Source organism: Cherax quadricarinatus, chromosome 4 (assembly GCF_038502225.1).
Source record: "Cherax quadricarinatus isolate ZL_2023a chromosome 4, ASM3850222v1, whole genome shotgun sequence".
Lineage (NCBI taxonomy): Eukaryota > Metazoa > Arthropoda > Malacostraca > Decapoda > Parastacidae > Cherax > Cherax quadricarinatus.
In genome coordinates, this window is record NC_091295.1 from 15,433,466 (window position 1) to 15,460,146 (window position 26,681).

At 41.4% G+C, this 26,681-nt stretch overlaps 1 protein-coding gene across 11 annotated transcripts in view; it reads right to left on the reverse strand.

Annotated features, from left to right (window-relative positions):
• Positions 1–26,681, reverse strand: part of LOC128684182 (uncharacterized) — a 132,241-nt gene that overhangs the window by 66,251 nt on the left and 39,309 nt on the right. For 4 of the 11 annotated variants that reach the window (XM_053770324.2, XM_070094670.1, XM_070094666.1 and 1 more), the window contains exon 3: positions 12,931–13,001. The exons of 6 other annotated variants lie outside the window; for them this stretch is intronic. In XM_053770324.2, coding sequence (XP_053626299.1) covers positions 12,931–13,001 — 71 coding nt within the window. Of the gene's footprint in view, positions 1–12,930; positions 13,002–14,035; positions 14,320–26,681 lie in introns of all 11 variants that reach the window. One more of the 11 variants, XM_053770323.2, reaches the window with a different exon arrangement.

Here is a 26,681-nt window from a genome sequence, read left to right on the forward strand (position 1 = left end):
AGGAATGTCTGCATTGTTTATTCTGGACCCTATTTTGAAATTGGCATCTTTTTTAATTTGCATGAAATTGGCCAAATTGCCAATATCTGACCTCTCTACTGGGTAGTTGAAATCGGTAAATGAGTGGTTTCTTGTACTCAATTGATAGAAAAAATGGAGTTCTGAAGAAATAGCTATGAGTTTGGTCGACTGGAACAATGGAATTGGCCGAAAATAGGGCTCAAAGTTGGCGAAATCGCCGTTGCGTATATATATAGCCGAGATCGCTAACTTCACAGGAGCATAATTCCATAAGTTTTTTTATCAAATTTTGTACTTTTGTTGTCATTATCATAGGGAAAAGGTTCTCTATCATTTCATGAGAAAAAATATTTTTTTTTTTTTTTTTTTAAATTTTGCGACATAGAATGACAGTCAAAGAGTTAAGAAGCATAGTGGCATACACAGTGTTGTAAGCCATGGTGAGGCTGCAAGTTCAGACAAACGTGCAGCTGAAGAATTTGGGCATGAATTCAAGGAGTACATAGAGGCTGAAGGATTTGTCGCTCAACAAGTGTTCAATTGTGACGAAACAGGACTCTTTTGGAAGAAAATGCTAAAGAGGACCTACATCAGGCAGGAGGAAAAGGCACTTCCAGGACACAAGCCTATGAAGGATAAGCTTAATCTTTTGTCCTGTGGTAATGCTGGTGAGGATTTCAGAGTGAAGCCTTTACTGGTGTATCACTGAAAATCCCCGAGTGTTCGAGAAAAACAATGTTGTCAAGAGTAAATCGTGTGTTATGGAAAACTAATAATAAGGCATGGGTCACAAGGCAAATTTTCATTGACTGGGTAAATGAAGTGTTTGGCCTGAGTGTGAAAAAATACCTCCAGGAAAATAAATTGCCACCTCTTAAGTGCCTCCTCGTAATGGACAATGCTCCTGCTCATCCTCCAAACTTGGTAGACCAATTATCTATGGAGTTAAGTTTTATAACATTGAAGCTCTTGCCTCCTAACACCACTCCTCTCATCCAGCCCATGGACCAGCAGGTCATTTCTAACTTCAAAAAACTGTACACCCAAGCAATATTTCAAAGGTGCTTTGAATTGACACTGAATTGACCCTAAGAGAGTTCTGGAGGGATCACTTCAACATCCTCCATTGCATAAGCCTTATAGGTAAGGCTTATCAGAGAGTGACTTCCAGGACTTTGAACTCTGCTTGGAGAAAATTGTGGCCAGAATGTGTCCTCGACAAAGATTTTGAAGGGTTTGAGGAAGACCCTGACCCTGCCAAACATCTGCCTGTTGTGGAGTCTATTGTGGCATTGGGAAAGTCCATGGGGTTGGATGTGAGTGGCCAAGATGTGGAAGAGTTGGTGGACGACCACAGTGAAGAGCTAACCACTAAAGAGCTGTAAGACTTTCATCTGCAACAGCAACAGACCACAGCTGAGAAAATTGGTTCAGAGCAGGAGGAGAGAGGGAAGGATGTGGCTTCTTCAGTGATTAAGGACATTTGTGCAAAGTGGAGGGAGGTGCAAAATTTTGTGGAGAAATACCACTCTGACCAAGCTGAAACAAGTCATATCTGCAACATGTTCAGTGACAAAACCTTAGCCCACTTCAGGCAGATGTTAAAGAGATGCCAGAAACAGAGCTCTCTGGACAATATTTTTGTGCAACAGGGGTCCAGTGACTCTCAAACTGGTCCTAGTGCCAGTAAAAGACAAAGAAGGGAAGTAACCCCAGGGAGGGCTTTGATACCTAAAGTCCTTATGGAGGGGGATTCCCCTTCCAAACAATAATGTCCTCCCTCTGTCCTCCTCCCTGTTTTCCATACGCCAACAAGAGTCTTCAATAAAGGTATGTAATAATGATTTAAATATTAATTTATTCATTTCATTATCATTTTATTTAGTTCTCATTATTTTGTGTATGTAAAACCATAGATAATACTTAAAAAAAATTATTTTTTTGTTAATATTTTTGGTTGTCTGGAACAGATCAATTGTATTTAATTAATTCTTATGGGAAATATTAATTCGATTTTCAGCATTTTTGCATTTAGGCTTACCTTCTGTTACGGATTATGGCCTATATCTGGGGGTCCACTGTATAAACGTTTAAGTCTTAGAATTAACGAAGAAAATAAATATACAGTGGAACCTCCACTTACGAGTGCTCTGACGAGCAAGTTTTTCAAGATGCAAGCAATCGCTCAGTCAATTTTTTGTGCTTACAGACGCGCATGAAATTTCAAGATGTGAGCCAGTCTCAAGGGAGGTTGCTTGATGCTGGTCAGAGGCTCTTACTTTTCATCTAGGGAATTGGATCCATGCTCCAGTTCCCTAAATTAATAATAATAATAATAATAATAATAATAATAATAATAATAATAATAATAATAATAATTAATACAGTAGGGCCCTGCTTTACAGCGTTCCGCTAATACGGTCATTTCAAATTATGACCAAAACTCAGTAGTATATGGCTCCTCCCACCTGACTTTCGAATACAGTCACCACGCCCCACCCGGTTTGTTTACATTTATGTGAGATCGGTAAGCACTACATCTCTCGATTATGTCTGGAAACTCCAAAATTTCAAGTGTTTTTAAAAGTTATTTCATATTTTATATATACTCTGATAATTATACAGTAGACCGTCATTTAGCACGAGTTTATCTGGCACAATTTGGGTATAGTACGACTGAAAATTGCGGCACAATTTTATGTAACATGTCATATGATGACTAACACGGTTCAGTTTGAGGGAAGGAAAAAACTTCCCTTTTCCTCAAGTGGCCACCTTGTTGTGGTTCAGCTGGGGAGACGACCCGCCGTCCCCAGCCACCCCTCAACACCACCCCACCATCCCAGCATTCACACTTCATACATGTCCAGTCCAACTTCTACGCTACAAGCTTGTGATTGTGAATTGTGTTTTGATTTTTTAATTGCTATATCTTGTATCTGCCAAGGAATCATGACACCCAGTAGGCATACCAGTGTTGCTCAAAGTGGCAAGAAAAGGTTTAAGCATTTAACCCTTTCAGGGTTTCGGCCATACTAGTACGGCTTACGCCCCAGGGTTTTTGACATACTAGTATGCCTATATTCTAGCGCCCTCAAATCTAGTGAGAGAAAGCTGGTAGGCCTACATATGAAGGAATGGGTCTATGTGGTCAGCGCATGCAGTAAAGAAAAAATCCTGCAGCACACAGTGCGTAAAGAGAAAAAAACTTTGACTGTGTTTTTGGATTAAAACAGCGACTTTGCACTGTATTTTCGTATGGTATTTATTGTTGTATTCTAGTTTTCCTGGTCTCATTTTATAGAATGGAAGACATATTACAGAAATTGAGATGATTTTGACTGGTTTTACAATGAAAAGTACCTTGAAATTGAGCTCAAAGTAGCAGAAATGTTCGATTTTTACCAAAGTTCAAAAGTAAACAAATCACGCCAAGCATCCAATACACATCAACTGGTGAGTCTAATATTCTTTTACAAGTGTGCTGATATTATTTATACCATTTCTATACTAATGCAGTAGTCTGCATAACAGTAAATCTTCTATTTTTTTGTAAGAATAAAAATTCAAAGTGGAAAGCCAAAGAAATATAAGAGGGGCCTGGGGATGTGACTAACGAACAGAGAACTTGTTATTTTAGTGCCAGGAATGTCTTTCTTGTTTATTCTGGACCCTATTTGGAAATTGGCATCTTCTGAAATTTGTGTGAAATAGGCAAAATTGCTAAATTCTGACCACTGTATTGGGTAGTTGAAATTGGTAAATAGGTGGTTTCTTGTACTCATTCGATAGAAAAAATAGAGGTCTAGCGAAATAGTTATGATTTTTGTTGACTAGTACACTGGAATTGGCCGAAACTAGGGTTAAAAGTGGGCAAAATCGCCGATGCGTAAACATCGTCGAGACCGCTAACTTTGCAAAAGCATATTGCGTGAGTTTTCCATCAAATTTCATACTTTTGGTGTCATTATGATCGGGAAAATATTCTCTATCTTTTCATAAGAAAAAATAATTTTTTTTTTTAAATTGGGGGGACCCTGAGAACAAGTCTCTGAGAGGGCCTGTGGACCCTGAAAGGGTTAAGCCTTAGAATTAACGAATGAAACAAAGATATTAGAGAAGACATAACCTGTGGCCATAATAAAGTGTTACTTTGTACACATAAAAAGAGGTAAGCATAAGTTTGTGTGGCTGACTTACTGAATGACTTGACTGACCTACTGAATGACTTGACTGACTTACTGAATGACTTGACTAACTTACTGAATGACTAGACTGACTTACTGAATGACTTGACTAACTTACTGAATGACTTGACTGACTTACTGAATGACTTGACTGACATACTGAATGACTTGACTGACTTACTGAATGACTTGACTTACTGAATGACTTGACTAACTTACTGAATGACTTGACTGACTTACTGAATGACTTGACTTACTGAATGACTTGACTGACTTACTGAATGACTTGAATGACTTACTGAATGACTAGACTGTAGACAGCCTGTACTGTCTGCACAGACAGTCTATGCTGTCTGCCAGCTTAGTTCATATTTCGCAGCACTCAGGTGCTGCCCTCTCCAGGCGTGCCCAGGTCAGTGGGACGCTGGTCCCACTCACACTCGCTAACTCACTCAGCGGCCCAGACTCAGTCTTATTCCTCTCTCCTCGCGGCCATGGCCCTCCCGGGCCATGGGGACTTAACACACGGCATGGGTACCCCAGATACCGCAGGTAAAAGAAGTGTCCTGGAACCACTTATCATTGAACCCCACTCTGCAAGAGCCACCAAACAAAACATTGGTGGGAAGCGGTGGTTGCAGCAGTTGTGTTTGCCTGGAGAGAGGAAGGGATGAAGCTGTTCATTTCATCACCCTACACAACAAGCACCCATCCCTCAACGAGTTATCCTGATATTCTGTCTGCACGTTTCAGCATCCAGACACAGGTACAAGCAGGATCTAGCCGAAATTTACCGAATTTCTTTGAGAATTGTAAGTGGCATCCCAGTGACCCCACGCTACAGCATCCCACGCTGTTTCTCAAGCCATGTGTTCAGCATCACTTGTATGTTCTGCTGTTGTTGTTCAGCTCAGTACAGCTATTTCAGCAAGTCAGAGGTGAGTTTGTGGTGATTTCTGTGTCCAGAGTGAGTTTCTCAACGTGTTTGTGGGAGAACAGGAGGAAGTGGCCGGGTTCCTGCCTCACTCACACCTCACCCGCCTAACACCACTATGTGCATCACTCCCTCTGCTGTGTTTTCTGCTGTTTTCCATGTGAATTCATTGCCAGAGCTGTGTATCTGAGTGCCCAAGGCCACTCGAAGCCACGTGGATCAGCAAGCCACGTGGATCAGCAAGCTATGTGGATCAGCATGCCACGTAGATCACGACGCCACATGGATCCCGACACCACGTGGGGTGTGGACAATGTCACATGGATCTACAAGCCACATGGGTTACCAAGCTAGATGTCCCAGGCCACATGCTGTGGTCTGCTGCTGCCCGACTTCATGACGTCATGTCTGCCTGACGTCACCTCGAGATGTCTGCTGACGTCACCTCGCGATGTCACGCCTGACATCACATGATGTTACATCGAGTGTTTCAGTAATTATTTCAGTGTTGTCGAGAAGATTGAAAGAAGATATATGTCGTGTGTTAATTAATTCCTCTCAGTCAGTGTTCTCACATGTTAGTGTATGGCTTAGTGTCAATTTTGTGCACAGAAAAGCATCATTTGCTAGTTTAAGCCATGTTGTACCGCATGTACCGCGGGTGTGTTTACCTGGAGTTTACCTGGAGAGAGTTCCGGGGGTCAACGCCCCCGTGGCCCGGTCTGTGACCAGGCCTCCTGGTGGATCAGAGCCTGATCAACCAGGCTGTTGCTGCTGGCTGCACGCAAACCAACATACGAGCCACAACCCGGCTGGTCAGGAACCGACTTTAGGTGCTTGTCCAGTGCCAGCTTGAAGACTGCCAGGGGTCTGTTGGTAATCCCCCTTATGTATGCTGGGAGGCAGTTGAACAGTCTCAGGCCCCTGACACTTATTGTATGGTCTCTTAACATGCTAGTGACACCCCTGCTTTTCATTGGGGGGATGTTGCATCGTCTGCCAAGTCATTTGCTTTCGTAGTGAGTGATTTTCGTGTGCAAGTTCGGTACTAGTCCCTCTAGGATTTTCCAGGTGTATATAATCATGTATCTCTCCCGCCTGCATTCCAGGGAATACAGTTTTAGGAACCTCAAGCGCTCCCAGTAATTGAGGTGTTTTATCTCCGTTATGCGCGCCATGAAGGTTCTCTGTACATTTTCTAGGTCAGCAATTTCACCTGCCTTGAAAGGTGCTGTTAGTGTGCAGCAATATTCCAGCCTAGATAGAACAAGTGACCTGAAGAGTGTCATCATGGGCTTGGCCTCCCTAGTTTTGAAGGTTCTCATTATCCATCCTGTCATTTTTCTAGCAGATGCGATTGATACAATGTTATGGTTCTTGAAGGTGAGATCCTCCGACATGATCACTCCCAGGTCTTTGACGTTGGTGTTTCACTCTATTTTGTGGCCAGAATTTGTTTTGTACTCTGATGAAGATTTAATTTCCTCGTGTTTACCATATCTGAGTAATTGAAATTTCTCATCGTTGAACTTCATATTGTTTTTTGCAGCCCACTGAAAGATTCGGTTGATGTCCGCCTGGAGCCTTGCAGTGTCTGCAATGGAAGACACTGTCATGCAGATTCGGGTGTCATCTGCAAAGGAAGACACGGTGCTGTGGCTGACATCCTTGTCTATGTCGGATATGAGGATGAGGAACAAGATGGGAGCGAGTACTGTGTCTTGTGGAACAGAGCTTTTCACCGTAGCTGCCTTGGACTTTACTCTGTTGACGACTACTCTCTGTGTTCTGTTAGTGAGGAAATTATAGATCCATCGATCGACTTTTCCTGTTATTCTCTCAGTAGTAGTAACCAGTTACCAGTAACCAGTGTACCAGTAGTTGACTCACTACCAACCGTCTCTGCCTGAGTCACTGTCTATTCATATTGTGCTGACCACAGCAGTATTCAAAGACCCCCTCACATATGGGTACTGTGGGCGGCCAGTCAGTGTTACGAGAGTGAGCAAGGAGACAAGGTTACGGCTGTTAGGGCGCTCCCCACATTATCCGTAATTATATGTACTACCAGCCTACGTGAGTATTACTTTACCCTATCCACTTGTTCGAACTCCCACATGACAATTCCTTTAGCACGCATTTTGTGCGCTATTATGCCATGGTCACACTTGTCGAACGCTTTTGCAAAGTCTGTATATATTACATCTGCATTCTTTTTATCTTCTAGTGCATTTAGGACCTTGTCGTAGTGATCCAATAGTTGAGACAGATAGGAGCAACCTGTTCTAAACCCATGTTGCCCTGGGTTGTGTAACTGATGGGTTTCTAGATGGGTGGTGATCTTGCTTCTTAGGACCCTTTCAAAGATTTTTATGATATGGGATGTTAGTGCTATCGGTCTGTAGTTCTTTGCTGTTGCTTTACTGCCCCCTTTGTGGAGGGACTGTGTGTAAAGTTTTCTGTGTCCTTTGTGGTCTTGAGCCCACCTGTGTGTTGACCACAGGTCTGCAGCCAGACCCCTGTGTAGCTCTTTGTTGCCTGTCACCCAGTGTGACCAGCGCGTTTGACAGCTGATATTAGTCAGCCCTGAGCGTATGAGCCCCTTTGTACAGAAAGCTCTTATGCTCGTCGCTCATAGATGTTGCGCAGAATTCCCATCGAGATTTGTTTCACTTCACCTCCAGACCTTCAGAGTGTAGTTATATGAAGAGAAACAAGTCTGGGGATGCTTAGACTAACCTCTGCTATAACTCCAACTGCCAAGAGAATGACACTTGTCAAGCTGCAGTTAGCCCTGTCGGCAGGCGCTGTGTCAGCCTCGTGTCACAAGCTTCAGTGAGCTCCTGCACAAAGATGATGTCACTTTGACTGCTAGCTCGCTCACTGCAGTATGGTGTATGATGTTACAACTCCCAGATGTTTCGCCCAGTCGTCTCTGCCACGACTCGCTCCACGACTCACTCCACACTCGCTGGCAGTGACAGCCCCAGTGACAGTACCAGTCGAGAAGTGTCCTCCTGAGTCGCTTGCCAGAAGTCCTGCCCAGTTGCCGAGTTTTGACGACGCCTCACTCGAGGGCACCAGCATGTCGTGCCCCAGGTTGAGTGAAACCTGCAGTGACTCCTACGATGTCTGCTTCACCATTCTAGAGGATACCGTACCCCGTTATGTCACAGCTCAGCCGCAGCGATGTCTCCTGTATTGCGGTATCTGTCCAGATGCAGGAAGGTGTGCAGTGATGCCCTTCGATGCTCACTGCCTATGACCACGATGTTTAGCACACCCCACATGTTTTTTTCTTCCCTCCCTGTAGGAAGTTTTTTTTTCCATGTCCATATGTATATACATGTTTTTATTTTGTGTTCTGTGCCCTGTTCCTATGAGAGAGAGACCAAGTTTTTTTTTTTTACCACCAGTATTGTCGCGTCGGGACGACGTGAGGTAGGTGGCCGAGCAAATGTAGACAGCCTGTACTGTCTGCACAGACAGTCTATGCTGTCTGCCAGCTTAGTTCATATTTTGCGGCACTCAGGTGCTGCCCTCTCCAGGCCTGCCCAGGTCAGTGTGATGCTGGTCCCACTCGCACTCGCTCACTCACACAGTGGCCTAGAAGCAGTCAACAGTCCTACTAGCTCTCTCCCTTGTGGGCATGGCCCTCCTGGGCCATGGGCACAAACACACAAGTCTGTGTACCCACCACGACTTTGCAAATAAAGTAAGAAGCTTCTGAAGACGTATCATTTACTCCCCGCTACCAAAATCACCAAATAATCTCATTAAACAAGACTGATTTACTGAATCGCTTGACTGACTTAATGAATCACTTGACTGACTTACTGAATGACTTGACTGACTTACTGAATCACTTGACTGACTTACTGAATCACTTGACTGACTGAACGACTTGACTGACTTACTGAATGACTTCACTGACTTAATGACTTGACCAACTTACTGAATCACTTGACTGACTTACTGAATCACTTGACTGACTTACTTAATGACTTGACTAACTTACTGACTTGACCAACTTACTGAATGACTAGACTGATATACTGAATGACTTGACTGACTTACTGAATGACTTCACTGACTTACTGAATGACTTGACTTACTGAATGACTTGACTGACTTATTGAATGATTTGACTGACTTACTGAATCACTTGATTGACTTACTGAATGACTTGACTGACTTACTGAATGACTTAACTGACTTACTAAATGAATTGACTGACTTACTGAATGACTGGACTTACTGAATGACTTGACTGACTTACTGAATGACTTGACTTACTGAATGACTTGGCTGTCAAAGTGACATATTGTCTCATTACTCACTCCCCCTCCTGCCTGTCAAAACAATGGGGTCGGATGCTGCTTCCCCTCCTCCATTCTATCTAATTATCTTTCTCCCTCATTCTATATCTTTCAATCTGTCTCTCTTTCTATCTGTCTGCCTATCTCTGTCTCACAGGTACACATAAATACAAGTATACATAGTGTAAATTACCTAGGATAACCCAAGAAATCCAGACAAAGTGCTATACTCTGCTTGAAGATGTGAGTAAATGTGATGACACAGTCTTGTGGCTCTCTCTGAGACAAAGAGCTAGATGGACAGACAGGGAGCTTGACAGACAGACAAATAGACAGACAGAAATGTTTGTGTACCAGCAAAAACAAAGGGAGGGCGATGGTCATCTAACATTTCCTTATCAGCTCTACCCTCATTTACGCTCATCAAAGTCAGCTCTTAGATGTTATCTCCCCTTATCTTGTCACTGTCATGGGGTGGACTTTTTTTTTCTTGCTTCAAGGTAACAATATTATTACATCTTCTTCTTCTTCTTCCTCCTCCTCCTCCTCCTCTTCTCCTCCTCCTCCTCCTCTTCCTCCCCTCCTCCTCCTCCTCCTCCTCCTCCTTCTCCTCCTCCTCTTCCTCCCCTCCTCCTCCTCCATTGCTTTGGTCTCAAACTCCTCCAAATCATGAAATTGATCTTCACTGACACTTCCATCTGTGTTAGAGCATCACTTGGGAAGAGAAGAGTCCCAGATTTGCTGGGGAATCACATATTTCTTACCGCTAGACATGCTGAAAAAGGACAACTGAAATAGCATTCCCACAATGCACCACTGGCTCCCCGATTTTTTTTATATGGTGCACACTGACCATGGAGACAAATTCTCTCACATGTGGGCCTACCAGCTTTCTCCTGCTTGATTTGAAGCTGCTAGAATTTATGCGTATAAATACGTCAGAAACATTGGCTCGTAAGACGTATTTATACGTCGGAAACAGTCAAAGGGCTAAACTCGTGAGTGGAGGTTCCACTGTATAGGAAAGAGTAAGGTGATGAGGATAAAAAAAAGATTACGTGACGAAAGATTGGATATCAGATTGGAGGGAGAAAGTAAGGAGGTGAATGTATTCAGATACTTAGGAGTGGACATGTCAGAAAATGGGTCTATGAAGGATGAGGTGAATCATAGAATTGATGAGGGGGAAAAGGATGAGTGGTGCACTGTGAGGGAAAAGTTCAATAGATAGGAGTAGTGATATACAGTGGACCCCCGCATAGCGATTTTAATCCGTGCAAGATGGCTCATTGTTATGAGAAATGATCGGTATGCGAATGAATTTTCCCCATAAGAAATAATGGAAATCAAATTAATCCGTGCAAGACACCCAAAAGTATGAAAAAAAAAATTTTACCACATGAAATATACATTTTCCTACACACAAAGAGAAGGATACATGCACAATAGTAGAGTAGTACATGCACAATATATATTGTGCATGTACTACTCTACTAAATGAAGAATAAATGACACTTACCTTTATTGAAGATGCAGCAATGACTGATGAGACACTGTCCTGGGAGTGCCTTTTCCTCCTGAGTACTGTAGGTCCTGTTTGGCATTTTCTTCCAGAACAGGCCTTATCACACTGTGTATGCCACTACGATTCTTAAATCTCTCAAACCAACCTTTGCTGGCTTTAAATTCACCAATATGAGCACTAGTTCCAGGCATTTTTCCCTGTTCACCTGGGTGTTAGTCGACTGGTGTGGGTTGCATCCTGGGAGACAAGATTAAGGACCCCAATGGAAATAAGTTAGACAGTCTTCGATGACACTGACTTTTTTGGGTTATCCTGGGTGGCAAATCCTCTGGGGTTAATTGTTTCTTGGTATTCTCAATAAGCCACACCAACAACGGTGCTACAGCAGCAGCAGCAGCAGCTGACAGTGCTACAGCAGCAGCAGACGATGCTACAGCAGCAGCAGACGATGCTACAGCAGTAGCAGACAATGCTACAGCAGCAGCAGATGGTACTACAGCAGCAGCAGCAGCTGATGGTGGTACAGCAGCAGCAGCAGCTGACAGTGCTACAGCAGCAGCAGACGATGCTACAGCAGCAGCAGACGATGCTACAGCAGCAGCAGACGGTACTACAGCAGCAGCAGCAGCTGACGGTGGTACAGCAGCAGCAGCAGCAGCTGACAGTGCTACAGCAGCAGCAGACGATGCTACAGCAGCAGCAGACGATGCTACAGCAGCAGCAGACGGTACTACAGCAGCAGCAGACGGTACTACAACAGCAGCAGCAGCAGCTGACGGTGGTACAACAGCAGCAGCAGCTGACAGTGCTACAGCAGCAGCAGACGATGCTACAGCGGCAGCAGACAGTACTACAGCAGCAGCAGCAGCTGACAGTGGTACAGCAGCAGCAGCAGCTGTACCACCAATAGTAGCGATGGTTGATTGGGGTTTATTATACAACCTGGCCAGCTCGGAGACACGCACTCCACTTTCATACTTATCAATGATCTTTTTCTTCATCTCTATAGTAATTCTCACCCTTATTGCTGTAGGGTTGGCACTAGAAGCTTTCTTGGGGCCCATGGTCACTTATTTTGCAGATAAAATCACCAAAAACACTGTAATAATACGAAATGTTCCGATTGTATGCTTGGATGTTACCGCGGAGGCTGGCTGGTAAACAATGCCACCGGCGGCACATGTGAGGCTGGCTAAGGGCGCACATTGGACGTGTCTCGGACGAACAGCGGTGAGCGGGTTTTTGAGCGGTATGCGAGGCAAAATTTTTGCGATAAAAGCGAGCGGTATGCGGATTAAACGTTATGTGATGCCGACGGTATGCGGGGGTCCACTGTAGTAACAATAGTTTCATTGCCGGCTACCTGTTAAGGTAGGGTAAGTCCAGCTCCCGCTATCCCACCCCCCTTTTTCCCCCTCCCCGAAAGTGATAGTTTGCTTGCCGGCTACTTGTTAAGGTAAGGCAAGTCTAGCTCCCGCTATTCCCGCCTTTTTTTCCCCCCACCCCGAAAGTGATAGTTTGATTTCCGGCTGCTTGTTAAGGTAGGGTCAGTCTAGCTCCCGCTATCCCTTCCCTTCCTTCTTCCCCCCCCCCTCCGAAAGGTGACGTGTGGGGCTCCGGTCCAAACAGTAATCACTAGACTCACAGCTCCCAGCACTACTGTAAGTACATGCCTGCCTTGTATTCTAGTGGATTTATTGGTTGAAAGCTTCACTTTTGACCAATAATAAACTTAGTCCTTTCAGTCTTGCTCTAAGTTGACTGTTGTAATAATCACCACATCTTTTAGGTATTGTACTTATCATGGAGAGTGATTTCTTAAGCAGTGGGTAACCTGTCTATCTTTCCAGCTTGGATGACAGAGAGGGTCACCTGCCAATCAACGAGTAGAATTGAAGGAGATGGACTAACGTTCTGAGATGTCCCAAATTTTGATCCACTTACCTGTTTGTGTATGCAAGTAGCAGGATATAACCCCTCATCATTGCAGTGGAGAAAACCTGCTTTCCTGTCATCTGGAAGGATTATTGAAAGCTAGAAAATCTGTGAAGAACGAGCCGGTGGGTTGTCATCAACACATGCGACCCCCCCCCCTATCATCAGCAACGGCTACGATTTCAACAACACACAGTGTCACCAACACCAGACACCCACGTTTTATATACATTAGCATTGAATTCAGTTATCATTTATATTTTTCATTTTCTTTAATGCAGGATTAATACTTCACATTTAAGTGTTTTATATTTTATATTTTCTAAATAATAAAGTGTTTATGTTTGTCAGTTTTTATTCTTTTTCTATACATTAATTTTCCTGAGGAGGAGCCAGCCTTGGTAATACTGTCTGAAGTTGTTACAGGGCTGAGTAAGCCTTCACATGCACCCAGGAGTCTGTGGAGACAAAGAACTTTTTCCGTGGAAGTGAAGAGGGAAATGTATGAGAGTATAGTTATACCAACACTTACATGGGTGTGAAGCATAGGTGGCAAATGTTGTAACAAGAAGGCTGGAGGCAGTGGAGATGTCATGTCTGAGGGCAATATATGGTGTGAATATAATGCACAGAATTTGTAGTTTGGAAATTAGGAGGTGTGGGATTACCAAAACTATTATTCAGAGGGCTGAGGAAAGGCTGTTGAGGTGGTTTGGACATGTAGAGAGGACAGAACAAAATAGAATGACTTCGTGTATCTGTAGTGGAAGGAAGGCAGGGTAGAGGTCAGCCTAGGAAAAGTTGGAGGGGGTAAAGGTTTTGTGTGTGAGGGGCTTAGACTTCCAACAAGCATGCGTGAGCGTATTTGATAGGAGTGGAGACAAATGGTTTTAATACTTGTCATGCTGAAGTGTGAGCAAAGTAACATATGAAAGGATTCAAGGAAACTGGCAGGCCGGACTCAAGTCCTGGAGATGGGAAGTACAGTGTCTGCACTCTGAAAGAGGGGTGTTAATACTGCAGTTTTATAACTGTAGTGTAAGCAACCCACGGTTGAAATTTCTTTTTTGGGCCACCCTGCCTTAGTGGGAATTGGCTGATGATTTTTTATTACCTTTCTTTATTCAGAGTCTGTCTTCTCCATATCTATGGAGGAGAGAGAATTCTCAGTTTCATACGAGTCAGGTTTAAGTCCAAAAAATGAGGAGGAAGAGCTACTAGTCTCACTTTCACTTCCAAAGACGAGGTCAAGTATCATTTCTCCTCCACGAATATCGGAGGAGGTGGTAGTATTACAAATGCTACTATCCTCATCAGTGGAAGATAAAAGTAAGTCCGCAAGCACTTCCTCTCTCATTTTTTGGAAAGAGCCTGACTCAGTTACGTTTTTCTCACCACCTGAAACATAAATTTATATTATAAACTAAAAGTTTTGTTTTGCAAATATGTGGCAGATCTATAGTGTAGTGGTAGAAGTGTAGTGTAGTGGTAGATGTGTAGTGTACTGGTGGTAGCTGTGTAATGATGGCAAATGTACAATGTAGTGGTGGAAGATGGGTAGTGTAGTGGTGGTAGATGTGTAGTGATGGAAGATGTGTAGTGGTGGTAGCTGTGTAGTGGTGGTAGATATGTAGTGTGGATATAGTGATGGTAGATGTGTAATGTAGTGGTAGGTGTGTATAGTGATGGTAGGCATGTAGTGTAGTGGTAGGTGTGTAAGGTAGTGATAGTAAGTGTGTAGTGTAATAATGGTAGGTGTGTACTGCAGTGATGGTAGGTGTGTAGTATAGTGATGGGAGGTGTGAAGTGATGGTAGGTGTCTACTGCAGTGATGGTAGGTGTGTAGTGATGGTAGGTGTGTAGTGCAGTGATAGGTGTGTAGTGCAGTGATAGTAGGTGTGTAGTGTAGTGACAGTAGGTGTATAGTGCAGTGATGGTAGCTGTGTACTGCAGTGATGGTAGGTGTGTACTGTAGAAATGTTAGGTGTGTAGTGATGGTAGGTGCATAGTGTAAAGGTGGTAGGTGTGTAGTGTAGTGGTGTTAGGTGCATAGTGTAGTGGTTGCAGGTATGTAGTGATGGCAGGTGTGATAAATTTATCATTAAATATCAAATATTAAACATGTGCAACACTTAGGTATCTTTAAAGACAAAAAGTTTTGCCATGCAGTGGCTTCATCAGTCCAATAGAAACAGTAGCAGTGAAGATCTGAAGGAATTTTAGGTAACCAGTGCCTTCTGTTCCAGATTGATGGACTGATTACATTGACTCCATGTTGAGGGACTGATTACCTTAAATTTCTGATCTTCATGACTTTGCATTGTACTGATGAAGTGTTTTGCAAACCCTTTCGTCAATAAAGGTACTCAAGAGTATATTTATCAACTAATTTTAAAAAACTATCTACAGCTGAACATGGATTTAACTATAACTTTGGAAGGACACCTACTTACTACACAAAGCATTGTGGGCAAACTAATTCTAAAATTTACTTATTAGACCATTCTAAATGAAATATATTTTGATAGGTGATGCTTGATGGTTTGTTTTTGAATGTGGTATTGACTTCTTCTTGTTGCACTGTAAAACAGGACATGTCTTATGCACTCTTGATTGAGTCTTATCTGTTGTTTAGTTAATAGTACTAAAACTGGTCCCTGGTAGTCTATCAGTCATCTTGTGATCAGACTTGTTGGGATTTTTAACCCCAGAGGATTTGCCACCCAGGATACCACAAAAAAGTTAGTGCATCATCAAGAACTGTGTCATATTTCCACTGGTGTTCTTCAATCTTGTTCCCCAGCATGCCACCTACATCAGTCAAGGGGCCAGTGGGTCAAAATCTCTCGTGGTCTTGATAATTATGTGAAAAAATATGATTTTGGGTTTTGTTTACAGAAAAAATAGTGTAAGCACCTGGCAACATTTTGGTGAAAACCCCATCGTAATACGATGTTTCTAAAGCAAATTATAACTACTTGAAACATGTCAGGTGATGACCTGCCAGGTAAATATATGAGTAAGTGTGAGGTGAATTTTTTACATATTTTTTGATTTTTAATTTTCTGTATATTTTTCTAATACACTAAATTTACCACTTAATATCATTACAATGTGGGAGGGGCTTACAGCAGAGGTGGGAAGAACTTGCATGATGATGCAACAACCAGCTGCCGATGACAGCAACCTGATCACCACTCACAAGATGTCTTATACTGATGCTATTATTACTAATATCCTTTTTCTGCTTATATCATTTATTCAGTAATGATAGTATGCATAAGATAACTTGGATAAATACATAAGAAAGCCAGCCAAAATATTATTTGTATATTATACCCAGAGGTGGCCTGGTGGCTAAAGCTCCCGCTTCACACACGGAGGGCCCGGGTTCGATTCCCGGCGGGTGGAAACATTCGACACGTTTCCTTACACCTGTTGTCCTGTTCACCTAGCAGCAAATAGGTACCTGGGTGTTAGTCGACTGGTGTGGGTCGCATCCTGGGGGACAAGATTAAGGACCCCAATGGAAATAAGTTAGACAGTCCTCGATGACGCACTGACTTTCTTGGGTTATCCTGGGTGGCTAACCCTCCGGGGTTAAAAATCCGAACGAAATCTTATCTTATCTTATCTTATCCCAGATCCTCAATATAAGAGAAGGGTTTTCTTTGTTACCTCTGGTAGCACTATAGAAAACAGTGTACTACACATGGGAAACAATAAGAAATCACTTATATCGCATAAATAAACCCAAAGTAGCGCAATTTTCGTGATTTTTTTTTTATTTCTTGACGTAATTAGCTAGTCTGCGCTTTTACCCGAATATCTCGAAAGTAAGATTTTGGCCTATTGCTTAACAGTACACCATTATTAATGATTGCATTGAAATGATTTTCACAGACAATATATATAAAACAAAGTGTGTTTGAATTGAGAATGGAAAAGTTTTTGGAATATCTCAAATATTTTTGTTTTTCTAGGGGGTAAAAGGCATATATTTTGGTGAATGTCAAAAAAGCACACCAAATGTATTTTTTTTCACCATAATAATAAGGTATATTAGATGAATTTTATCCATTACAAATTCATGTTAAACATATTCTAACAGTTAGGATTGTGGAAAGTGTCACTCGTAGTGCCAATTTGTCGTGTCATGCTGCCGTATGTCAAAATCAGTAAATATTTTTTTCTCAGTTTGTCTGTTGGCCAATCTTATTGAAACTTTGTCATATTCATTTACATATGCACTTCTAAACGTACACCAAAAATAAAAGAAATTGGTTGAAAAATAAAGATTTTGAACGAAAAAGCTGCACGCCACCCTCAACTAACACCCAGGTACCTACTTGTTACAAATACAATACAAAAGTTTATTTCTTTTTACAAAGGTTACAAAATAAAAGCGTTGGTATAACTATACTCTCTCATATATTCCCCTCAGTGCAACATTCACCTTTTTCCCCTCACCAATTCTATGATTCATCTGCTGTCAAATCCACTCCTAGATTCTTCATTTTTTAACCCCACACCTCTTGCCAACACCCGAGCATTCACTTCTCTTACAATCCCATCTATAAATACGGTGGTCCCTTGTTTTTCGTAAGCATTGGAAGTCATAATTTTCGAAAATCCTAACTTTTTTCGTCAAAACATTGACTCACAAATCGTCATTTGACTTGCAAATAGTCGTTTGTCCCAGACGCGTATGCACACCTTGAGCGGCCCCACACTCCATTCCCAGCCAGTGTGCCATTGTTTATCAGTGAGGACGATCCCATGCGTTCATGCGATACATTTCATAATATTCCATTCATTTTAGTGCTTGCAACTGCCAAATCAGCTACCATGGCTCCAAAGAAAGCTTCTAGTGCCAGCCCTTTGGTAAAGAATGTGAGAAACTATATAATTCAAGAAAAAGTTTGTAGAAAAATATGAAAGTGGTGGTGGTAGAGGGTGGTAGTGATGGTGGTAGCAATTATGATGGTGGTAGAGGGTGGTAGTGTTGGTGGTAGAGGGTGGTAGTGTTGGTGGTAGAGGGTGGTAGTGGTAGTAGTGATGGTGGTAGAGGGTAGTAGTGATGGTGGTAGAGGGTGGTAGTGATGGTGGTTGAGGGTTGTAGTGATGGTGGTAGAGAGTGGTAGTGATGGTGGTAGAGAGTGGTAGTGATGGTGGTAGAGGGTGCCTTCTTCAGTGATTCTACAAACTCCTCCAATAGTGTTGGAGTTACACAGGGGTACAGAAAACAATGCCGCCTCAGTTACAACCTTCACCAACATTATGTACGGCTTATGCTCTCAGTGGCTCTTATGCACCTGTTGCAACCGCTGAATGGGTTACAATGATTATTATGTATATATAATGTATATTACCTTTTCATTTAATTTTATATTGCTTATATTTGCGATAATAGCTAAATCGTAAATGTATGACTTTATATTATTATTTGACTGTTATATTGTTATTTAGCTTATGTTGTTAGGATGTACATAAAATGTGCTCAGTTAGTCTTGATTGTCAAACTACTGTAATTATCGCTTGTCGCTCGTTATACTGCCGGCTTCTGAGCTGCAGTTGTCCACGTAGCTATCACGTGATCGAGGGGGGGTGTCCTCACCTCTAGTGAAGTAGTCAGTCTGCTGTAGACTCGCTTGGTGGTTGGACAGATTGTCTGTCTCATTATTCTTGTTAGTTCTGTAGAACTTTGTTCACAGAACATTGTATAGACTTAGTGATTTTCGACGTTGTACTGAGGTTGTGTGTCGCTTAGACACTCTGAACATCTCAGGTCCTTAGCTATAGCTTCTGATCTAATTTTGTACTGGTTCCTGTGTATTGTCACAGTCACAGTTTTACCTATGCTGAACATAGATTCAATATTATGGGAGTTTTGTAACTTTTGTGGAGGATCTGCAGATGGTCCCTACTTAGTGTCGTTATATTATTTCCCAGTTCCTGATTCTGTGTCGCAGTCACTTGATATTGCATTGCTATTGGGCTTAGCATTCTTTGTTGTTCAAGCAGACTGTTCGGGTTGCCAGTCGGTCAAGAAGTTAGTTTATTTGAGGACTTTGTCAGTCACTTGTTTAAGTCTTATTCGAGTTTTGAGACATAGCTAACTACTTAAGAGCACTTGCACGCATACACACACTTGTACATATTTGTAATATCTTATTAAATGTTAATGTACCTGACGGTACTTAAGAATTATAAATGTGATATGTGCTTTCAGCACAATAATATTGAACTCGAGAGATTGATTTTATTTTGATTGCTGTATTTAATTTAATTTGATAATATACCTCTAGACTTAATAAATTTATTAAATTTTAATTTCTCTAGTTAGTAGCCTACCAGTTGTAATCCTAAAGCACTATTGAACCATACTGAATTTTAATGGATAATTGGACAAGGATACTGACTACTTGTTACGAAAACCCAGTAACAGGCTGGATGCTAGAAGGGCAGTCCTTTCTAGTATTCACTGGAGATCTCTAAGCTTTTAGAATCTCGTTTTTTGTAACAAATGGGGGCCTGTCCGGGATCTCTTGATCCAAGGTGTTGGAGAAATTGTCCAGTTTGACATACTAGTGAATCTATGATCAAACACTTTGAGTACTTTCCTAATCTGAAGACTTCGAGTTTAGTCTTGTACAACATACCAGGTGGATGTATGTACCTGACTGAGTCTCTTGATCCAAGGAGATGGAAATACTATTTATGAGTTCTAGCTCTAAGACAACCAACACTAAAATTCCTATTAGGATTATAGTTTCCCATAATCACTCTCTCGTAGTACAATTATTTTCGTGATGTATGCCAAAGTGAAACAGTTAATTGATACCCTGACTTTGTCTGAGTTAAGTACATTAAAACTTCAGACGTGTTGGCGAGTAGCCAAATATCTCGGTGTGACGTATAACAGGAATTACACCGGTGAAACTGTCAGAGTGTTAATTAAAGATATATTGTTTCCTGCTCATATAGAGATGTCTGATTATGATTCAGATTCAGAAAGCCTAGTGTCACAATTAGGAAGTATGGCTCTATTTGAAGTTGAAGAAAGAGCAACTAGAGCAGAAGTGAGCCTAGTGTCTGAGCCTAGTGTAGCTCAGTTCTCGCTCACACCTTCCCGCCTCACTGACACTATAGTACAGAGTATAGCTGTTAGTATGACACAGCCTAATACTAGTACAGTGTATACTACACCTGTATTTACTTATCCTAGACCAGATCTAGACACTCTAGAGACGGCTGGACCAAGTGTCCGACCTAAGGACCGTCCAGACCATGTTAATTTCCCTACTCCTCCATTACCCACTGGTCCTATCTCTCAGGAACAGTTTGAGAGGTTGGAACGCCTCATTATGTTGCAGACTGCACAAATTGAGGCACAGAGGAGATTGAACGAAGAAGATTTCCAAAGAGAAAATGTTCGCCTGTTAAGACAACAGACTGATATATCACAGGACACATTAAATGTGCAGAAAGCTGCATCTATGGTTCCTAAGTTTTTTGAAAGTGACTTAGACACATATTTTGATGTGTTTGAGAACCAGGCACGTGCTATGAACTGGCCACGTAAGCACTGGGCAACATTGCTGCATACTGCTTTGACGGGAAGAGCTCAAACCTGTACTGCAGCCTTACCATTTGCCAAGTACATTAGTTATGACGCTGTCAAACAAACTATTCTAGAGACATATAACTTGTTACCTGTAAGTTATCAACGAGCATTTCGTACGTTACAACGACAACAAGATCAAACTTGTGTAGAGTTTGCTCGTGAGAAAAAAGTTGCATTTGAGAGATGGACTAGAGCTGCCGAGTGTAACAACTACGACAGCCTTGTTCAGTTGTTACTACACGAAGAGTTTAACAACTGTATGTCTCCCGACATGCAAGAATATCTGGTCGATCATACTACCTCAGATATTCTGGAAACTGCAGCATTAGCAGACAATTACGAGACTTCTCACAAACTTGTACGTACTAAAACACAAAGAAACAAGGTAACTAAAGATGGTCCTAGAAGTTGGCAACCTAAATCAGCTGCTCATTGCCGGCCTGATGTACCTGCTACTGTAACTTCTCGTACCTTTACCAGGAAAACTCATAATCCTGAATCTGTCTCTGTGGCTAGACAGAAATCTGGTATCGAGAAGAAGAAAGTTAAATGTACCTATTGTAACAGAAAAGGACATACTAGAGAGTATTGCTATAAGTTAGAAAGAGATACGAGAAACAGTCGTGCGGCTGGTGCCCCCACTCAAGTCGTATCCTCTTCCGAGCAACAAAGACACCAAAATCCTAGCAATTCCTCTGATCCTACTGTTTTAGATAATATTACTCAGGATAGATGACTAGTGTCAGAAAGTGTATCTGACGAAAAGATTCGTTCAGCGATGAGTCCTTACTTTTCGAGAGATAAAGTAGGATTTGACGAATCACATCTAACTGAGATAATTTCTTTCAGAGACACTGGCAGTTATCTCACGTTATTAAGAGAAGATGTACTGCCCATAACTGACGATACCTATTGCAAGATAGATGTATTGTTAGAAGCCTATGGAGGGGCTGTTATAAAAGTGCCTCTGCACAAAGTTTATATTGAAACAAGCTATTATACTGGTTATATTTCAGTGGGTATATCCAGTGGTGTATTTCCCATCAGGTCAGTGGACTTGTTGATAGGGAACGATATCCTTCATGCTGGTATATGTAAAGAACCACTTGTGATTGATAATAACACTGATGATAATTATGCCATTGAAGCTTGTAGAGAGAAACCTATTTTATTTCCTCTCAGCGCAATTACTAGAGCTATGTCAAAGATTCAACAACCATCCTTGTCTCCTGTTGAGTTAGTGGATGACAATGATTTGGGCTTGAATATGTTTAGTGATGCTCTGCGCCCAGGGTCATTAACACTAACTCCCCCCGGTCATCAACCTAGTCAAGACACAACTGACGTTAAATTTCTTACTCATGATGATTTAATCAAGGATCAGTTTGTTGATCAGTCACTGGAAAGACTGAGAGATATAGCAGTTACTGAGAGTGAAGCAAAGGATCTCGATAATTGTTACTATTATAGTAACGGTGTACTGATGGACAAAAATACATGTAAGTTGTCAGCTGATAGAGTTTCCACCACAGTCAAGCATTTCGTAGTGTTACCAGTTACATTTCGTGAACAAGCCATTGATTTTGCTCACAATAGTCCCATAGGAGAACATTTGGGTGTCAAGAAGACACTCGGTAAACTGGCAAAACATTTTACTTGGCCAAAGATGAAGGAAACAGTAGCTGATCATGTGCGACGTTGCCACGTGTGTCAAGTGACAGGCAAGCCAGCACACACACCTCCACCTACACCTCTCACTATGAGCTCCAGTAGCAAAGTTCAGTTCACCTGGACTAGAGATTGTTCAGACTCGTTCAAAAGGTTGAAGCGCTTGCTATCCTCTGCTCCTGTGTTGAAGAGTCCTAATTTCAATCTTCCCTTCTTTTTACATATAGATGCGAGTGGCTATGCAGTGGGTGCTGTGCTGCTCCAACAGTCAACATCCACTGATATTCTCCATCCTATATGTTACTATTCATCTAAGCTCAAACGACACCAGAAAAATTAGGCTCTAGCTCTTGTGGTGTCCTTTAAACATTTTGACGAGTATTTGGGCCCTTCCCCATTTAAAATTTACGTAATTTTATGCCCAAATACCTTTTGTTACTTGCTATGTCAAATTCAGTAAAGTAACTTAATCCCTCCAGCCCATATTAACTATATATACTCATGTCATGTCTAATTATTATATTTATATATTCACAGTAATGTTGTGTGAGGAGGAGACAAGCTGAGTTTTGAGTGGGTAGTGTCGTGTGGGAGATGGTACTGCATGATGCAACACTGTCCTGCCGCAGACCCCCCCCTCACTACACACCTTAAGCTGTTTCATACTCAGATGTTCATACTGCCTCGCATTCCACAACCACTACTTAAGAGTGGAATGCAGTCTCCTCTACTATGATCGAGCCTCAACGTGCCCTCCTTGTCAGCGCTATCCTGTCTCTACACTGATGTACATAACCACGAGTATACAGAGATACGATACTGTGTACTGCCCTAGTACTAGGGACATATCCTAGTGACGGACGCTGTGAAATTGTAGAGGTGCTTGGCACAAGAGAGACTAATTAATATTTATTTTGATAATGGTATTGATATGAGTAACCAGAAATAATGTGAAAGACATTCATGCAACTCCTAGTGCGACCCTCTGTCGTGTTGGGGGGGGGGTGTTGCAACCGCTGAATGGGTTACAATGATTATTATGTATATATAATGTATATTACCTTTTCATTTAATTTTATATTGCTTATATTTGCGATAATAGCTAAATCGTAAATGTATGACTTTATATTATTATTTGACTGTTATATTGTTATTTAGCTTATGTTGTTAGGATGTACATAAAATGTGCTCAGTTAGTCTTGATTGTCAAACTACTGTAATTATCGCTTGTCGCTCGTTATACTGCCGGCTTCTGAGCTGCAGTTGTCCACGTAGCTATCACGTGATCGAGGAGGGGTGTCCTCACCTCTAGTGAAGTAGTCAGTCTGCTGTAGACTCGCTTGGTGGTTGGACAGATTGTCTGTCTCATTATTCTTGTTAGTTCTGTAGAACTTTGTTCACAGAACATTGTATAGACTTAGTGATTTTCGACGTTGTACTGAGGTTGTGTGTCGCTTAGACACTCTGAACATCTCAGGTCCTTAGCTATAGCTTCTGATCTAATTTTGTACTGGTTCCTGTGTATTGTCACAGTCACAGTTTTACCTATGCTGAACATAGATTCAATATTATGGGAGTTTTGTAACTTTTGTGGAGGATCTGCAGATGGTCCCTACTTAGTGTCGTTATATTATTTCCCAGTTCCTGATTCTGTGTCGCAGTCGCTTGATATTGCATTGCTATTGGGCTTAGCATTCTTTGTTGTTCAAGCAGACTGTTCGGGTTGCCAGTCGGTCAAGAAGTTAGTTTATTTGAGGACTTTGTCAGTCACTTGTTTAAGTCTTATTCGAGTTTTGAGACATAGCTAACTACTTAAGAGCACTGGCACGCATACACACACTTGTACATATTTGTAATATCTTATTAAATGTTAATGTACCTGACGGTACTTAAGAATTATAAATGTGATATGTGCTTTCAGCACAATAATATTGAACTCGAGAGATTGATTTTATTTTGATTGCTGTATTTAATTTAATTTGATAATATACCTCTAGACTTAATAAATTTATTAAATTTTAATTTCTCTAGTTAGTAGCCTACCAGTTGTAATCCTAAAGCACTATTGAACCATACTGAATTTTAATGGATAATTGGACAAGGATACTGACTACTTGTTACGAAAACCCAGTAACAGGCTGGATGCTAGAAGGGCAGTCCTTTCTAGTATTCACTGGAGATCTCTAAGCTTTTAGAATCGCGTTTTTTGTAACAGCACCCAACAGCAACACAAGTCGTGACATACATAACGATGTATTTTATTCATTCTAGAGTATATTCCATGTTTCTATGTTATTAATATTGTTTATTATGTCATATTAGTTGAATTGTGATAGATAAATAAGCCAATGAGTTGACATTAGTGTCATTCTCCAACAATAAACTCATCTCCCCTCCCTCTGCCATACACCAACAAGAGTCTTCAATAAAGTTAAGTGTGATGTTAAATGTTCATTTATACATTTTATTAGTGCTTTACATTTATTTGTCATTCTTTTCTGCATGTAAATCTATATTTAAGCTAGGGAAGTGACCCCTGATAAGGACTTGGTACCTAGAGTCCTTATGGAGGGGGATTCCCCTTCCAAACAATAACCTCTCTTCCCTCTCCCCTTCTCCCTGTCTTCCATCCATCAACAACAGCCTTCAATAAAGGTAAGTGTCATGGTGAATGTTCATTCTTTTGTGCATATAAATCTATCTTTAAGGTAAAAAAATTTTTTTTTGTTGATATTTCTGGGTGTCCGGAATGAATTAATTTGATTTACATTATTTCTTATGGGGAAAATGGTTTCGCAAATCGTCAATTTTGATAATAGTCACACTGTCTGTAACAGATTAATTATGAAATATGAGGAACCACTGTATATTAAACAACCATGGTGACTTCACCCATCCTTGTCTAGGGCCTACTTTTACTGGGAAATAATCTCCTCCTCTCCTACATACTCTAACCTGAGCCTCACTATCCTCATAAAAACTCTTCACTGCTTTCAGTAACCTTCCTCCTATTCCATAGATCTGCTACATCTGCCACATTGCCCCATTCTATCCACCTTGTCATACACCTTTTCCAAATCCATAAATGCTACAAAACCTCTTTACCCTTATCTAAATACTGTTCACCTATATGTTTCACTGTAAACACTTGGTCTACACACCCCCTACCTTTCCTGAAGCTTCCTTGTTCATCTGCTATCCTACTCTCCTGCTTACTCTTAATTCTTTCAATAATAACTCTACCATACACTTTACCAACAGACTTATTCCCCTATAATTTTTGCACTCTCTTTTGTCCCCTCTCCCTTCATACAATGGAACTATGCATGCTCTCTGCTAATTCCTAAGTACCTTACCCTCATCCATACATTTATTAAATAAATGCACTAACCATTCCAAAACTACATCTCCACCTGCTTTTAACATCTCTATCTTTATCCCATCAATTTCAGCTGCCTTACCACTTTTCATTCTACCCACTGCCTCACAAACTTAACCCACACTCACAACTAGCTCTTCCTCACTCCTACAAGATGTTATTCCTCCTTGCCCTATACACAAAATCACAACTTCCCTATCTTAATCAACATTTAACAATTCCTAAAAATATTCCCTTCATCTTCCTGATACCTCTAACTCCATTTAGTTACTCTCCTCTCCTATTTTTAACTATCTAATCCACTCGTTCCCTAGGCTTCCTCAACTTGTTAATCTCGCTCCAAAACTTTTCCTTACTTTCAACAAAATTTGTTGATAACATCTCGCCCATTCTCATTTGCTCTCTTTTTACATTGCTTCACCACTCTCTTAACGTCTCTTTTAATCTCCATATACTCCTCCCTCCTTGCATTACTACTACTTTGTAAAAGCCTCTCATATGCTAACTTTTTCTCCCTCACTATTCTCTTTACATCATTCCACCAATTGCTCTTCTTCCCTCCTGCACCCACTTTCTGAACTGCTGAACAGCAACACTACATTCTTAAACCTACCACATACATCTTCGACCTCATTGCCTATACTCTCAATAGCCCATCTATTCTCCAGTAGTTGTTTATATCTTACCCTAATTGCCTCCTCCTTTAGTTTATAAACTTTCACCTCTCTCTTACTTGCTGCTTCTATTTTCCTTGTATCCCATCTACCTTTCACTCTCACTGTAGCTACAACTAAATAGTGATCTGATATATCTGTGGCCCCTCTATAAACATGTACATTCTGAAGTCTACTCAACAGTCTTTTATCTACTGATATGTAGTCCAACAAACTACTGTACTGTTATATCTTTTACGTATACTTACTTATCCTCTTTTTCTTAAAATATGTATTACCTATAACCAAACCCCTTTCTACACAAAGTTCAATCAAAGGGCCAAATTATCATTTACACCTGGCACCCCAAACTTACCTACCACACCCTCTCTAAACGTTTCTTCTACTTTAGCATTTAGCTCTCCTACCACAA